Below are 16,368 nucleotides of genomic sequence, written 5' to 3'. Positions count from 1 at the left end.
AATGTTAGAGATGTCCGGGGACCTCCCTCCCCCATCGATGACCAGTTTATTAGGTTATGCTTAACACCCTATCTCCCCCATCCTAGCACAAAACTCGAAACTCTGGGCACAACAGACCCTCACGATGCTCTGGGCACAGTAGACTTTCACAAATGTTTGTTGAACTGTTAGCTTCTAATTCAACCTCCTGGATTTAACCAGAGGAAAACTGAGGCACAAAGGAGTTAGTGGATGTCACAAAAAGAGTTACCAGCCTCTAGTCTAGGGCAATTCCTTCCACCATGCCAGACGTTTGAGTTGTATAGGACCAAACGAGGTGGAGCTCCTGTGCCGCACCCCTCTTCCATTCTGTGGGTGCTTCTCCTAGTGACATGGAACAGGCCCTTGGGGGCTCTGAGCTTTAGCTTGAAGCAGCTTGGCTTTTATGGGGAAGCAAGGAAATGGGGCTGGTCAGTTTTCACCTCTGAAAAATCAGTAAGTTAGATTAAAAGATGTTTATATCGTTCCGATGAGCTACCAAGAACAATGGTTCTTCCTTGGGGGGGGGGGTCAGATCTGTGCTTCCAAAGAATAAGGGAGGCATTTAGGGCAGGTGAGAGGAGAGAAAGAAGTCATCAGCAAAGCAGTGAAAAAATGGCTGGCAGTCGGAGCGCTACCACTGACTGACTAACTATGGGGTAAGCCCCTTCTCTGCCTACCTCAGTTTCCTTTTCCATCAATGGAGGGCTTGCACTAGATGCCTTCGAGGACCCTCCCAGCTCCTGCACTTCGTGTTCTAAGGTCATTCTGGGGTCTAAATCTCTCTCAGCTCTGACCCTCTCCGTTCAACGTCGTCAGGCAAGAGGTGTGTGTGTGTGTGTGTGTGTGTGTGTGAGTGTGTAACCTTTTGTGTATGTCATACATCTCTTCCATAGTCTGGTGAAGCCCATGAAGCCCTTCTCGGAATGTTTGTCACCGCCGTTCCTATTTGAAGGACACGCTACACTGAGAGGTTAGTAAACTAAAGATGTGATTATTTCCCCATCCAGGTTCACGGCTCCCCCGAAATCTATCCACGGACCCCAGATTGGGAATACTGTTCTGAATACTCTTTCAGCTCAACATTCTAAAATGTTCCAACATGCTGTATTCGAAGGTTACGTTGGCACTGAATTCTGGGTTCAAGGTCCCGACATTCTGTATTCTAAGGTCACCATTACAAGCTCAACGTTCTAACCATCTTAGTTCTCAGGACACGTTCGGCCCTTTCCTGTGCAGGGGGCTCCCCCTTCCCTTCTGCCGAACCCCGCTTCCCTCCCTCCCCACCTCCAGCGGACTTGTGGCTCCAGCCCCAGCTCACTTGCTTGCTCGCCTTGCCCCGCCCCACCTCCCGCTGGGGCCGTGGGGGGGGGGAAGGGGGCCGACCCTCTCTCACTCCGGTCCCCGCCCCCGCCCCCAGCCCGGCCCCCCGGAGCCCGGAGATCGGGCCCCGCCCCCAAAGCCGCGTTCCCTAGGCAGCCGCTGCTGCTGCCCAGTAAGCGGATCTCCGGGCTTCGGGCTACCGGCTGCTCGCTGCGGGGCGGCCACTGGGGCGGGCTGGCCCGGGGCTGCGGGGCAGGCGAGATGGCGCGCCCCGTGCAGCTGGCCCCGGGCTCGCTGGCGCTGGTGCTGTGCCGACAGGAGCAGGAACGGGGCGCCGCCGGGGCGCCGGAACCAGACCCGGAGCTGGAGCCCGGGGCAGCCGAGGCGAGCCTGGACGAGTTGCTCCCAGCTGGGGCCCCGGGGTCCCTGGAGACGGAGGACGGGGAGCCCGGAGGCCGTGCGCTCTTCCGTGCCTTCCGTCGTGCCAACGCGCGCTGCTTCTGGAACGCACGCCTGGCCCGCGCCGCCTCCCGGCTGGCCTTCCAGGGCTGGCTGCGGCGCGGGGTGCTGCTGGTGCACGGGCCGCCTGGCAGCCTACAGGTGCTGCGGGACGCCTGGCTGCGCCGGGCGCTGCGCCCGCCGCGGGGCTTCCGCATCCGCGCCGTGGGTGAGTGAGCGCGTGAAGGAGGGAGGGGGTCGCGCGCGGCGGGCGACTGGAGTTGGGGACAGGGTCGAGAGTACCTGTGGGATGGCTAAGTGGGGGGACAGGGGTTCCAGAGAGCGCAGGCAGCTCGGCTCGGCTCTGGAACGCATCGGTTCTCTCTGGAGAGAGGGACTAGGCGAGCAAGGAAGGAAACCTGACCTGCTTCGCTTGGTGCCCCCGCCAGGCAAGTACCTCCCTCCCCAAAGTGCGGGACTTGCCCCGTTAGGGGGTGAGCTCTACTCAGAGCAGCCCCCGGGACCGATCTAGTAGAGACCTTCCTATAGACACCAAAGATTTTGGGAGCAAAGAGCCGCGCCGTCACGTTTCCTTTGGGTGGGCGGGCTGGGTTGGCCTTCCAGTCTCAGACCAGCTCTTACCAAATGTTTTAGTCCCCCTCCCGTCCCCCGCCTCCCGCAGGTCGGCCCCCCTCCCCTCCCCTTCCCGCCCCAGCCCCGCTCCTGTGGTTCCATCAGAGCAGGGAACTCCTGGTTCCTTGAAAGAAGGAAACCTTTGCCACCGATGCACATGACTGGCAACCAACGTACAATTTACTGGTCCCAGAGCGCAGCCTGGGGCGCTGCTGAGGGAAGCAGAGACTTTTCCAGGGTCACCCAGCTAGTACGTCAAAGGCTGAGCTTGCACCAGCAGTTCCCCTCCTGTGGACACCCACGATCCAAGGGAAAGGAGAATCATGACTATAGGCATGGTCATGGGGTGTGCTGGGAATATTTGGTAAATTATTATATTTTATTTCTTATAAGCATATGATGAATAAACTCTCCATTTGTTTCTTTTCACATTGGCTATGGGGCAGCGGAAGGTTTCCGAAAGCCAGGGAGGGGGTCAAAGAATGGAAGGTTGGGATCCCTACACTACGATAGGGGCTTTACTGTAGCTTGAAAGAGTTCAGCCCAAATGAGGCAAAAACCTCACTCGTGTTATGTATGCGTTCACCTGGTACTCGAGGGCTCCTCTGCGGGCGATCTGGAAGGGGATGGGTTTGGTCAGTTTCCTCTGTAAAATAAAGGGGTTGGACTAAAGGTTTCTAAATCTATCCGAACACAAGCTTTTTTATTGTTTAAAAAATTATCGATATCTTTGGTTTTTCCATCACCCTTATTTTTTAATCTATCCCTCATACTGATCGGGGAGCCATCCCTTTTAACAAAGATTCAAAAGGAAGAGGAAAAAAAGCCACACTCACCGAGACTGACAATGGCTGAAGTGTTTGGCAGCCATCCCTCTGCCTCCCCATCTCCTCGGCAGTGGAGGGAGGGACGGAGCAGCATTTTCTCAGGTCTTCTCAAGGCCAAGTTTGGTCGTTATTATTAGGCAGAAAAGAGTGCCTTCCTTTCTTTTTCTTCTCAACGGTGTATTTTTTTTTTTTGGTCACTTATGGTTGTATTGATGTATTTTATTTTTGTTACATATGTTACTTCCACTTCTCTTATAATAAAATAAAACATTAAGTATAATAATACAGCGACCTCATCTGAAAGTACATGCATTTCACATTTGTAATACCCCTCCTCTGTTTTTTTTTTTTTTAAAGAACAGAAATCGATTTTCTTTTCATTTCATCCCCCAACCCACTGGGAAAAAAAAAAGAACATTTCTTGTGTCAAATATTCATAATCAAGCAAAACAAGCCCCTCAATGGCTATACACAAAAATATATATGCCTCATTGCACACCCTAAGTCCATCCACTCCTTGCAATGAAAAGCATATAATTTCTCAGAACTCTCTTTAGACTGCTTGAGATCTGTGGGTGCTCCCTCTGAGGACGTAACTAGCCTATGGGTGCCTTTCTACCATCCTGGGTTCTTCTTGTTCATACCCTGGAAATCCTGTGAGTGGAAGGTACCCCTTCGAAGGGTGGTGGCAGCCTACCTTGGTGTCTTTGAGCATTCCTGGGTGGAATTGCAGTGTCCATCTGTTTTCCCTCCATCTCACTCCAAGGCGTACTTCCTGGCGGATAGCTTTTTACAATTCACAGATATGTGCTGCAGCCTTTATACATTTCTCCTTTGCCCTTCAAGTGGTCAGAATTTTTCAGAGATTTTTGTGATCTGGAATTCCCAGTTCTTGCTTTCTCTCCTCAAATCCCATTGTGTCTATTTGTTTGGACATCTGTTCTATCCCTTTCCTCAGAATGTAAACTCCTTGAAGGCAAGGCCTGCTTCCTCTGTACCCCCAGTCCCTATGACAGAACAGACACTTAGGAAATACTTGTTGGCTTGGCTTGGCTTGGCTGTGCTTGGAACACCTCAGGGTGCTGAACTGACTGGGCTTGTTTGGAATCAAAGGCTGTGTGAGTGAAGCCCCTAATTTTTGAATTTTGGACTGAACAGGCTGCTGAGCCCCAGTCCTTGGACTGACCTGGGAAGATTGAGGAGCCTGGGCGGGGGGAGCCTGGGAGGGGGCAAAGCCCCACCTTCTCTCTTGGCTGGGCTTAAAGCTGGTAATGTTCAGCAAAGCAGCTCAAGTAGCTGCCTTCCTCACAGCACATCTTCTAAAGAAACAGGGAAAATAGCTCCCAAATTACCTTTTCTTCCTTCCTTCCTGTTTTTTTTAAACAGAACCAACTGTCAGTCAGACTTTTTCTTGGAGCTTATTTGTGTTTTGTTAGAAGATAGAAAGCTTTAGTGCTCTCCTTGAGTCCCCTTTCCAAAGGGTCATTCTTAGCTTGTGTAAAATATCTTTGGACTAGATTCCTGAGCAAAACCCTGCCTTTGTTCCTGTGGTTGGACAGTCATAGAACACAAAATGTCAGAGCCAGAAGGGACTTTAGAGCATACAGTGTTAATGCAGGAAGGGACCTTAGGGCCCTGAATGTCAGAGTTGGAAGGAACCCTGGGGCACAGAATGTCAGGGCTGGAAGGGACCATGGGACATAGGATGTCAGGGCTGGGAGGGACCCTGGGACATAATGTCAGGGCTGGGAGGGACCTTGGGGCTTAAGATGTCAAGGCTGGGAGGGACCCTGGGACATAATGTCAGGGCTGGGAGGGACCTTGGGGCATAGGATGTCAGGGCTGGGAGGCCCTTGAGAGACCACATCTAGTTAAACCTTGAAATTTCAGCAAGTTTTTCCTGTGATTATTTAGATGCCCTGTCCAGCGCTTCTTAAACTGTGGGTCGTGACCCCATATGGGGTTTTTGTTGATAGATAGATGTGGATATGTTAGTACTATATCTTCATGAATTTGTGACTGTAGTTTGAAGGCAGGTTAAGTCATCAGCTAAGCTGTTCTCTGGGTTTGAAGACACTGTGGTGCCATGGGGGGAGCTGGGACTTTGGAGTCCAAGGACCCAGATTCAAATCTCAGCTTTCTTAATTGCTGCTTTTGGAGATGTCTTTTCCTCTCTGCCCAGTGACAGGCTGGAGCTAGATTATCAGGCCCCTGTCTGCCAGCTCCAAATGTTGTGATGCTGTGATTCCCCAATCCAGAAGTCTCACTTCATCTTTTTCTACACCTTCCCTACATAGTTTCCCTATTCCAGAACTTAAAAGTGTGAAAGAGCTGTCTGGGGCCACTGAGGCACAGTGGCTTCTATGCTGCCCTGCCTCTCAAAGCACTAGAGCAAAATTCTGACTATTGTGTCTGTTTAAAGGCAAATGTCCAAGCTGGGCAGGTTGTGGAACTGGGCGGGGTGGGAGGGCTTATTTTTTGCAGTTATGCCACATCTTATCAGGTCCACTGATTCCCAGCAGTGCTCCCCACCCATGCCCATCCTCCCTCCTTCCCAGCCCTTGTTTCTCTGTCTGGTTTGAATTAGCCGTCCCAGCTCTGGTGCTTCCAATATTAAATGTAGTGTGCAGAGTGCACCAGTGGGGCAGAGGCTGGCTGGGACAGGGGTGGGGGCCTGTGTTCAGGGTGAGATAATGGAGGAGGAGTGAGTAAATCACGGCCAGTAATGGTGGCATGACATAAGGTACCGGTCAGGCAGTGGTAGCCTTCAGTCTCTTGGCTCCATTTGCTGACATCTGAAAACTGCACCCTAATTAAGGGACCATTTGAAAGAGTGGAAAGGCAATGAATGGGCTTCTAAACCCCAAGCCCTGAAGTCCAGCTCCCATCCTCTTGCCCCTCCCCCCTGCTCAGAAATACCAGAAACAGTGAGAATAGTTGGCATTTATGTGTATTCAGGACTTTTAAGGATCGGGCTGCCTTTTACAACCATGATCTCATTCAAGCCTTACAACAGCCAGTGCAGTAGGCTACAGCATCATTGTTGCCATGATGCAGATGGGGGAACTGAGGCTCCAGCAAGCGAAAGATTTGCCATTGGTCACCGAGCTAGAAATGCCCAAGACTGGCTTTCAAATCCAGGTGCCACCTAACTTCTATCGACTCCCTTCTCCAATGGGGAACACCCCTGTAGACTCTCAGTATTTACTTCTAGGCATATTGATGCAGTGGAGAGAGGATGGGAATGGGAATCACATGATCTGGGTTCACGCTGCCACTTAATTGCTCTGCACTTCCCTTCTCCGAGATTTACTTTTTACATCTGCAAAAATGGAGGTGATCATACTGGTACTGCCTGACCCTTGGGGTTGTTGAGAGGCAGTGGATGGATAGAGTACTGGAATCCAACTCCCAAAGGCCTGGGTTCAGACCCTTCCATTGATACTTAATATGCTTTTTTCCCTAGGGCAAGTCAGAAGACTTCTGGGTAGGCCTCCATAAGAAGGGGTTGAAGTCAGTGCCTTCCAGCTCTAAATCTGTCCCCCTTTGATTATTATCGATAAACTTTAAAACACTGTAGGAGTGTGAGTTATTACCGTGTTTCCCCGATAATAAGACACTGTCCTACTATATTTTTTGGACAGAAAAACACCAGAGGGCTTATTTTCAGGGGAGGGCTTATTTTAATGAACATTGACAGCAATTTTAATAAACAGGTAAATGTGAACAAAAAAATGTACCTTTATTCAATAAGCAAATCACTGGGGAAGAACAGGATGACGCGCTCACTGCTGCAGCTCTGATTGGATGCAGCTCGGAGCGCGGCGTGCGTTTCACGGGGGGGGGGGGGGGAACAGTGCATATAGAGGGTACCGTAATGTAGTGTGTAGCGCAGGGGATCACCTTCACTACAGTAGCAATCTCAATAGGGCTTATTTTCGGGGGAGGGCTTATTTTAGAGGAATCTTACACAGTAAGGGGAGGGCTTATTTTTGGGATAGGTCTTATTATCGGGGAAACACGGTAGTACAAGCCCCTCACGTCCACATGAGAAAACGAGGAGCCTGGAGATATCAGAATGAGGTCAAGGCCATACAGCTGATTAGGGGCAGAGCCTGGATTCCACATCCGAGCTCTTGAACTGAACTCAGCTCCAGAGCAGGACATGTGATAGGGACAAAGTCTGAAACTCTTCATAATTGCTTTTTAGAGCCCAGTGGGATGTGTCAAAGAGACCAGAAAATAGCTAGGAGATTTTATGGAGGAGTTGGATGAAATGCCTTATAAGGAGAACCTGAGAAGCTCAGTGTCCTCTGGGCTAAGAAGGTTGGAATTTGTTGGTGGCCTTCAATGCTCTCACTAGCAGGGTTGACTGATGCAATGTGGGGATGCTTAGGGAGGACAGGCAGCCTCTCAGTGGCTTGTGAAAGTGCAGAGACATCAGAGGAAAAAGGACCAGAAGCCTTAGCATTGGTTGGTGCTGGAAGGCAAAGGCACTTGTTACCCATGTGATCCCCAATGAGGGAGCCCCTCATCTGTGGACCTCAGTGTCTTCTTCTGTAGTGTCTTCTTCTGACTGGAGTTCCTAGCTCTCACTCCAAGGTGGTTCTTTGATATCTGCTGGGGCTGGTTGTCTGGGTAAGTTTGTGGTCCTTGCAGTCTTGGGCAAAGACAGAAGGCCCCCAACGAGGCAGGCCTGCACATTCCCAGTATGGAATCATAGTGCTAGAATGTTAGTACTGCAGGGGAACCTCTGAGAACCCAATTCCACAAATATTTACTGTGTCTCTGGGTCACTGATGGAAAAACAAGAAGACAAATGAAGTAACATCCTGCTCTCCAGGAGCCCCACATACCACAGTGGGGGGACTACCATGAAGTCTAACAATCTATAAGCATCTATTACCAGCCTTCTAGGGGCCAGGCACTGTAGGTGGTACAGTGAATAGAGTACTGAGACTCCAGGATAGTAAGACCTGAGTTTGAATCCTCCTCAAACACGTTACAGCTGTGTGACCCTGGACAAGTCACTTAACATCCTTCCATCTCAGCTTTATGGGAAAATGGGGATCATAATAGCACCTACCTCTCAATGCTGTTGTGAGGAACAACTGAGTTGGTGTAAAGCATTGTGCAGGTCTTAAAGAGTTAAGTAAGTGGGAGCTGTTATTTGGCACTGGGGACAGAGATCAGATGCATAAATACAAGCTAATTTGAGAAGGGAAAGAACATTAACAACTGGGGGGATCAGGGAAGGCTTCCCAGAGGAGGTAGCACTCAAGGTAAGCTTTAAGGAAAGATAAGGATTTGAGGGAGGGACTGCAGTAGATGGGAAAACAGAGGCCCGGGGTGGAGAGCTGACAAAGCCAGGACTCTAGCCGAGGTGGGGCAATGGAAAGACTCTGCAGCTGTCAGATCTAGGTTCAGATCTCTACCCCTGCTTACCCCCTGGGCAATTCACTTAACTTCTCTGGGCCTCAGTTTCCCCATCTATAAAATGAGAGGGTTGGACTGTGGCACAATAATGCTGACACATCCTTGTCAAGGTTAGACTAGGAGGGAGATCTTTCCCTCCCTTAGGCTGGATTGGGAGGGAGACCAGTGAGTTCTGAGGGACCAGTGTGGTAACATGTGTCTAGGGAAGAGTTGGGAAGAGCTGGGAGCCATGGATCCCAGACCAAGGACCAGGTCGGGTGGGGGTGTAGAGATGAGGGAAATGGGCAGACCCTGTGCTTTCCCCTTCCCTCCTGTGGAATGCCTGGATTCCGTTCTCTGTCACAGGAGGAGAATTGTGCTTTTAATTCCTTTCCTGCCCCAGCCCAGCCTTCTCTAGTTTTCTTGATCTCTCCATTCTTGTTCTTGCTTTCAGCAAAAGTAAACAGTGAAAGCAAATGCACCAATACTGAAAGAGGAAGAAAAAACTGACCCTGGACCTTATACGTTCTCGGTGTTGTTGCTGTCTCTAAATTTCACTGCTCTGCCTGTTAATCTAGGCTTGATTGAACCAGGCATAAAAGAATTTGCATGCTGGGTGGTGTTAATAGTCAGTCCAGGCTTTGAGGGAGGAAGAAGAGGTCAGCTTTCTCAAGCCCTCAGTACTAAAACAAAACAAAACAGCCAACATTAAATTCTCACTAATATCTTTGGATTTTTACGTCCTGCATTTCCCAATTTCTCTCTCACCTTCTCCTTCCCAAAAAGCTGCCTTTTATAGCAAAGACTTTTTTTTTAAAGGGAAGGAAGGAGCAGTTCAGCAACATTAACCAACAGCAAAAATGACCACTCTTTACCTATAGTTTTTCCCACCCATATCCTCCACCTTCATAAGGGGGGGGGGGGGGATGGCTAGGTGGCGCAGTGAATAGAGCACCAGTCTTGAAGTCAAGAGGACCTGAGTTCAAATCCAGCCTTAGGCACCTAACACTTACTATCTGTGTGACCTCGGACAAGTCACTTAATCCCAATTGCTCTGCCTTCCCCCCCTCTAAAAAGGGGGGGGAAATAAAAAAAGAAGAGAGGGTCAGGCCAGGCTTTTCCCCATCTCTTCTCTGGGGCCAGCCTGGATTCATAGGATTTCAAAACATTCACTTTCTATTGTTTTGTTGTTCTTTCCATTTGCACCATTTACATCATTTTCTTGGTTCTTCTCATTTTATTTGGTTTATGTTCATTCACAGAGGTCACTCATTAAGCCTTTCCATGCTTCTGTGCATTTTATCATATTCATTGCTTTGATAGCATAATAACATCCCATTCTATTCCTGTAACTTGAGTCATTTCCTAAACAATGGAGCATCCACTCAGTCTCAAGTTCTTTGCTGCTACAAATATTTTGGTACATATGGCGCCTTTTGTGTGTGTGTGGCTGATATCTTTGGGGTATATTCCCAGCAGTGGGATCTCTAAGTCAGAGGGCATGGTTATTTTTAGTTACTTTAGAAAGAATAATTCCAACCTACTTTCCAGAATGGCTGGACCAATTTGCAATTCCACCGACAATGCATTAGTATGCCTGTTTTTCCACAACCTCTCTTTGCTTTTTCGGTAATTTTGTCAGGGTCTCACTAGCATCTCCCCACAGTTATGCCTGAGAAATGAACAGAAGCTGTTTATTATCATTGTTCCTGACTTCCTGATCTAGATTCATTCTCCCCAGTTTTTTGGTGTTCTCTGGGCCTGAGACCTCAGGAAGCTTTCAGCACAGCCAAATACATAAAGACCTTCTCTAGGGACAAAGCACAGAACACAAACATTGTGTTTTATGTGGGGCTCCCCAGAGATACCCTGCTCTGCTGCAAAAGTCTCACCTGGCTCTTTCTCCTTCTAAAATGCTCAGCTGTCATCACAGTACCATGGACCACCCTTATTGGGAGCTCAGGCTCTCTGAACTAGTTGTTTGTAGATATTTAGAGCTGGGAAGCACCTTCATTTTATAGGTGAGCACAATGAGGCCCAAAGAGATCATGAACTCTGGAGTTAGGAGGACCTTAGAGAGAAAAGCATGTTTCCTCTTTGGGTTAAGGAAAAGTCATCCAAGTAGTGTAAGTGACAGTGTGGGGATTTGAATGAAGATCTGACTTCAGAACAAGTTCTCTTTGCTGCCTTCCAGAAGCCTCAGAGAAGATAAGCCTAGTGTCCTTGTTACAGCTATTGGTAATGACTACTATCTTCCTGTTCCTCTACTCAGCTGCTCTGCCTTCCCTGTTGTGCTAACACCTGGCTTCTGGGATAGATGAAGTCAGAGGTCCAGGTGACCTGTGCATGACCTGTGTGGATCAGAATTCTTTGCATTTTATGATTCAGAAACTGATGTGCAGACAACCCCAATCAAGACCTTGACCAAGGCCACAGAGAGAGTGGATGAAGGACCCTTGTCTCTGTCTCTTAGATCTCCTAGATACTTAGGTAACTCAAGCACCACCTTCTCCACTAGTCCTTGCTGGATCCCCTCAGCTGATAGTGGCCTCCCTCTCCAAATCACCTTGTCTTTATTTTAAATATACTTAAAAGAAGGCAAGTTCCTTGAGGGCAGGGACTTTTTCATTTTTGTCATTGTATCCTCAGGGGCTAGGACAGTGCCTTGTGCTTAGTAGGCACATACCAAATGCTTGCTGTTTGATTTATTAAAAGATAAGAGCTAGAAATTCAGGACTCCTTAAGTAGACACTCCCAGCAGACTTAGTGCCTTGGCCCTGTTCAAAGCTGTGAACTTGTGGGCAGCCATACTAATTCCAGAATTAAGATTCCCCCCAAATTTGACGATTTTATTTTTTCCCTTCCTAACTTCTAACACCCTTTGGTGGTAGCCAATTATCAGTTTCCCCTAAAAGAAGGGGGCAAACTGAAGCCTTGGGTCTAAGAGGTGCATTTCCATAATCTTTTATGCTCTGGTCCCCAGAGTGGTTTTGTTTTCATTCACCAACCAAAGGGGTGGGTCTCAGGATCTAGAGGGAGACAGCTGTGAACTATGTGCCCTCTGAGATGTGTGTACTCTTTGTTTGCAGTCAGGAGGCCAGAGATGGAGAATGGATTCTAAGCAGTCTTTGGGAATCTGATGCCAGAATAAAAGGACTGTTTGTGTGAACTGTGGGCCTGACCTCCATGTCTAGGTGGGGGAAGTGCTGTCTTTACCTGTTGGTATTTTTGTGTCTTCCCTTGGGTTGGGGGAGAGGATGTGAGTAGGTATACCAGTGAAGTACCCAAAAGTCACCATGGAATCAAGAGGCTTCTTGATTGGCTGAGAGACCCTGAGATTTTAGAATGGGTAAATGAGCTAGTTCTGGGGCTCCAGGGTGGGTAAATCCCAAATCAGAGGGGAGAGAGATTGGTTGGAAAAGCCGTAAACATGGATGCCTGGTAGGGGCTTTGGCACCAGAGAGGGGGATGCGGATCTAGAGGGAGGTTTAGTTGGAGACCTGGTTACCTGGGGAATTTAGGCTTCTTTAGGATAAGTAGAAATCTTGGCGACAAAGTTTGCATTCCCCGTAATTCTTTATGTTACTCTTTTTCCTTGGAGATGTGCTGGTATGGTCTGTTTGTGGTGACCAGGGATCATAAGGGACAGAGGGGCAGGGGCGCTGGACTGTGGTATCCCCATATGGTTGGGGCTAAAGAAGGGAGGCTTGGTGTAGAGGGATCTGGAGTCAGAAGAGCTGCTTTGTTTGAAACCTGGCTGTATTACTTCCTTATGGGAGGCAGCATGGAGGGTAGTGGTCCGAGCACCAGACTTAGAGCAAGGAAGGCCTGGGTTTGAATTCTACCTCCATTATCTCATCAGTCTTCACAACCCTGCAAGGTAGGTGCTATTATTATCCTCATTTTATAGTTGAGGAAACCGAAGTTAACCTAGGTTAAGTGCCTTGTCCAGGGTAACACAATTAGTAGGTTTCTGAGGCTGGATTTGAACTCTGGTCTTCCTGACTCTAAGCTTAGCACCACATAACTTCCTCATAGAGCTCAAGACATTTTTCTCACAACATTCCTGGTAATATTCCCTTGTTACACATGGGGAAACTGAGGCTCAGAGAGACAAAGTAATCTGCCCAGAATCATAGAATTTATGAATGACAGAGACATGATTTGAAGCCAGATTTCCTGACTTTAGAAAGTACTGCAGAAAAAGCCCTGGAGCCAAAATAGAAAGAGTTGGCTCTGGAGTTAGAAGACCTGGGTTCAGATTCTGCCTCTGATGATGACCATCCATATAACCTTGGGCAAGTCACTTTAACTTCCCCAGGCCTCAGTTTTCTCATCTCTGAAATGGGGAGATTGGACTAAATGTTCTCTAAGATGGCCTCAAGCCTTTAATTCTTTGGGATTGTATCTTGGACCTGTTCTAAGAAGGAGCCAGCAACCTCCTTCCCACCCCCCTCCCAACTGACCTGGTCAACAGGGGGCTAAGGTCAGATCCTTTGCCAATCATAATGGTTCCCATCTCTGTAACGTGTTAGGGTTTACAAAGTGCTCTAGGAAGGTGAAAGGTTAATGGCGACAGCTTGCAGAACTCAGGGAAAAGACATAAAAATACCCACTTGGCCAAACAAGGTTGTTCCCTTGTCTTCCCCTGAAATTTATAGCTGGGTTGTCTCCCCACCTCAGGCCTTTGTCTTCCAGTCTCCTGTCGCTTCATAAAAATGTCGGAGGCACCTGGAGAGCTCATGTATACCATTCCCTTCAACTGCCTTGATTTGTCTCTTACTCCATATGTTCCCATGTGTTTGAGGGGAAAATGGGTTTTTCATTAAATCTGGAATTAGCCTGTTTTCCCCAAGGTCTATTTCTGGAAGAAGAATATCCTCTTTCCCTTGGTCCAGAGGTGACGTAATGGAGCATAGCCCCAGCCCACCCTGAAGTACCATTAGATTTGAGTTCATATTCCAGATTTGCTCCTTACTGCCCCAGTATGACCTTGGATAAGCTATTTCCCTCTCTCTGAGCCTCAGTATCTTTATTTGTAAGATGACAGGTGGTTAGTCTAGGTGACCTTTTTTTGTTTTTGTTTTTTGGAGGGCAATCGGGATTAAATGACTTGCGCAAGGTCACACGGCTAGTTTTTGTGTTAAGTGTCTGAGGCTGAATTTGAACTCAGGTCCTCCTGACTCCAGGGCCGGTGCTCTATTCACTGCGCCACCTAGCCACCCCTAGTCTAGGTGACTTTTGAAAGGCTCTCAATTCCCAGCTTCTTGTGATTTGCTGGTCTGGTGGCTAACCTTCCTTCAAGGCAGGTGAGGCAGTTTCCTGCCATGTGACATGATTGGATAACTCTGGTATGTCCCCCACTGGCCTCCCGAATTTGAAGTGCCTTTGTATTTTAGTGCTTTAGGGGATTGGAGATCTCCTCCATGGTGGGTGTTTCTTCTCCAGTGAATGGAAACCCATCTTAGCCTTCTTAGTCTGGCAGTGTTTGTCAATGTAGAATTTTCTGTAAGTGTTCAGACAGGTTCTACCCAAAGCCTTAGAACCCTTCCTTCTTTGCATGAAAACAAAACATTGGCTTTGTCTGAAAACATATATTTTCTTCTTTATACCTAGTCCATCTTTTCTTTGCTTTGTCATAGGTCTTGAGAAATTAGAACTGGTCACTGCATTGATCAGAGTTCAGTTTTTCCTCACCCAGTCATCCCAGGAAACTTTGGGTTCATCTCTGGGCTCATTTGGAACCCAGAGTCTCCTGGGATGACTGGGTGAAGAAGCTACCAGAGCCCAGGTACCGTGATTTTTGGCTCTCCTAGTTCATGATCTCCACTTCAACAATGATGCTGTTCACCTCTGAACCCCTTTCGCATACACACCCAACCTCTGCCTTTTTGGTCACACATTTCTTATTAACTCCCCCCCCCCTTTTTGTTATTTTTTCCTTGACAAGTATCTTCAAATGAGAGGATTTCCATATATGCAGATGGACAGAAAAGAAGGATTATCCATCGAAATACAGATCCATATTGTACATCCCTACTTGCATTTTTAAAAGAATGTAATGAATTGAATGTGGTAGCTTCAAATCTGTCCAGTTTACCTTTTTTTCTTTCTGAACCTCCTGTTTTTTGTGTGTGTTTTTAAAAACTGGTACAATGACCTTATCAATAATTTTCTTTTCCCTTCCAAATCCTTTCCCTCAATGAAAATTTCTCTGTGTTGAAAGAACAGCAGCAGTAGCAGCAGCAGCAGCAACAATTTCTTTGGTAACAAATAAGTATGATACAAATCCACACATTGACCATGACTGAAAACTTATATCTCAACCTGCAGTTTGAGCCCCCCACCTCTTTGTTAGGAGATAGGTAGCATGGTTCCTCACCTCTGGAATAGTGGTTGGTCATTGTATTCATCAGAATTCTTTAGTCTTTCAATTTTTCTTTACTATATATACTTCTCTTTTTCTCTTACTGTATACATTGTTCACTTGGTTCTGCTCACTTCACTTCAGTACATCAGTTCATGTAAGTCTTCTCAAGTTTCTCTGAGTCCATCTCTTTTGTTAGAATGAAGAAAGAGAAAGGGAAAGATTGAAAAAAGGGAGGGTTGGGCACATAATTAGCAGTGTGATTTTCTTTCCCAGAGAAGAAAAAAAGAGATTCTCAGGGTCCAGAACCTTGCTCTGTCTTCTTTCATTTGATTCCTAACCTGAGATTCTATAGTACTTATTAGTATACAAAGATCTTAAATTACCCAACAGGCTATAATGGACAGTAGAATTTGAGGCAGCCCTCTCTTATTTTTAAAATGACTCTTATTCCCTTGTTGGGGAAAATCTAGGTCCAGAGAAGTGAAACAATGATCACTCAGACTCAGTAAATGGGGCCTGAAAATATCAATGCTATAAAAACTATCAAAAATACCACCTCCTCAGTAATCAATAATCAATAAACATTTATTAAGTATCTATTATGTGTCAGGTACTGTGCCAAGTTCTGGGGATACAAATAAGAAAGACCAAGCATTTCAATATACAAAGAACAAAAAATAGAATTGTATATGAAACTGAATTTCAATTACTTGGAGGTTTTTTTTTAAGTGTATTTTAATTTAATGAGGCGGCACCAAAATTGTCCCTTTTAGTACCTTTCTGAACATTTTTTTGCTTCTTTTTCCATATTCTTAAATGTTTTATTGACTTTTATTTTTCCTTCTAACTTCTTTCTTTTTTCTCTTCCTTCCTTTCTTTCCTTCCTTTTTCCTTCTCTCTCACTCTCCTTCCCCCCTCCTCTCCTTTCCTCCTTCCTCCCTCTCTTCCTCTCATCCTCCTTCCTTCCCTTCCAAGTTGCTTACAGTGGAGGAAGACAATATACAAAAGGTGGGGAAGGGGAGCTATCAGAAGGTCCCTGGTGTAGGGCCATGATATTCGTGGAATGAAAACCCAGCAGAGACCCTGATGGGAAATGAATTTATTTGTAGGGAGTCCTGGGGAGGAATTCATTGCCCTGCCCTTCAACCCTCCAATTAGAGGGGAGAGGCAACTGAAAATGCCAAGGAGGTTCTGAGTATCCAAGCTGAATCAGTCTCAAAGATGATGAGATTTCAGATGATGACCTTACTCTGAGGGAGGTATGAGGTCCACAGAGTAGAAACCAAGCAGAGTAGATGGAAATCAAGTCTTCTCTGAGCACTCCCCAGTGGAAAATCACATTTT

At 47.2% G+C, this 16,368-nt stretch overlaps 1 protein-coding gene across 1 annotated transcript in view; it reads left to right on the top strand.

The window, feature by feature from the left end:
* Positions 1-1,602: 1,602 nt before the first annotated feature.
* Positions 1,603-16,368, top strand: part of STOX1 (storkhead box 1) — a 66,605-nt gene continuing 51,839 nt past the window's right edge. The window contains exon 1 of the mRNA XM_069071478.1: positions 1,603-2,008. Coding sequence (XP_068927579.1) covers positions 1,603-2,008 — 406 coding nt within the window. The remainder of the gene's footprint in view (positions 2,009-16,368) is intronic.

This window comes from Petaurus breviceps, unplaced genomic scaffold, assembly GCF_028583685.1.
Source record: "Petaurus breviceps papuanus isolate PSGF00001 unplaced genomic scaffold, PetGlider_PUasm1.0 90825, whole genome shotgun sequence".
NCBI classification, from domain to species: Eukaryota; Metazoa; Chordata; class Mammalia; order Diprotodontia; family Petauridae; genus Petaurus; species Petaurus breviceps.
The sequence above is the reverse complement of the archived record's forward strand: the minus strand, read 5'-3'. Positions and strand labels throughout refer to the sequence as shown.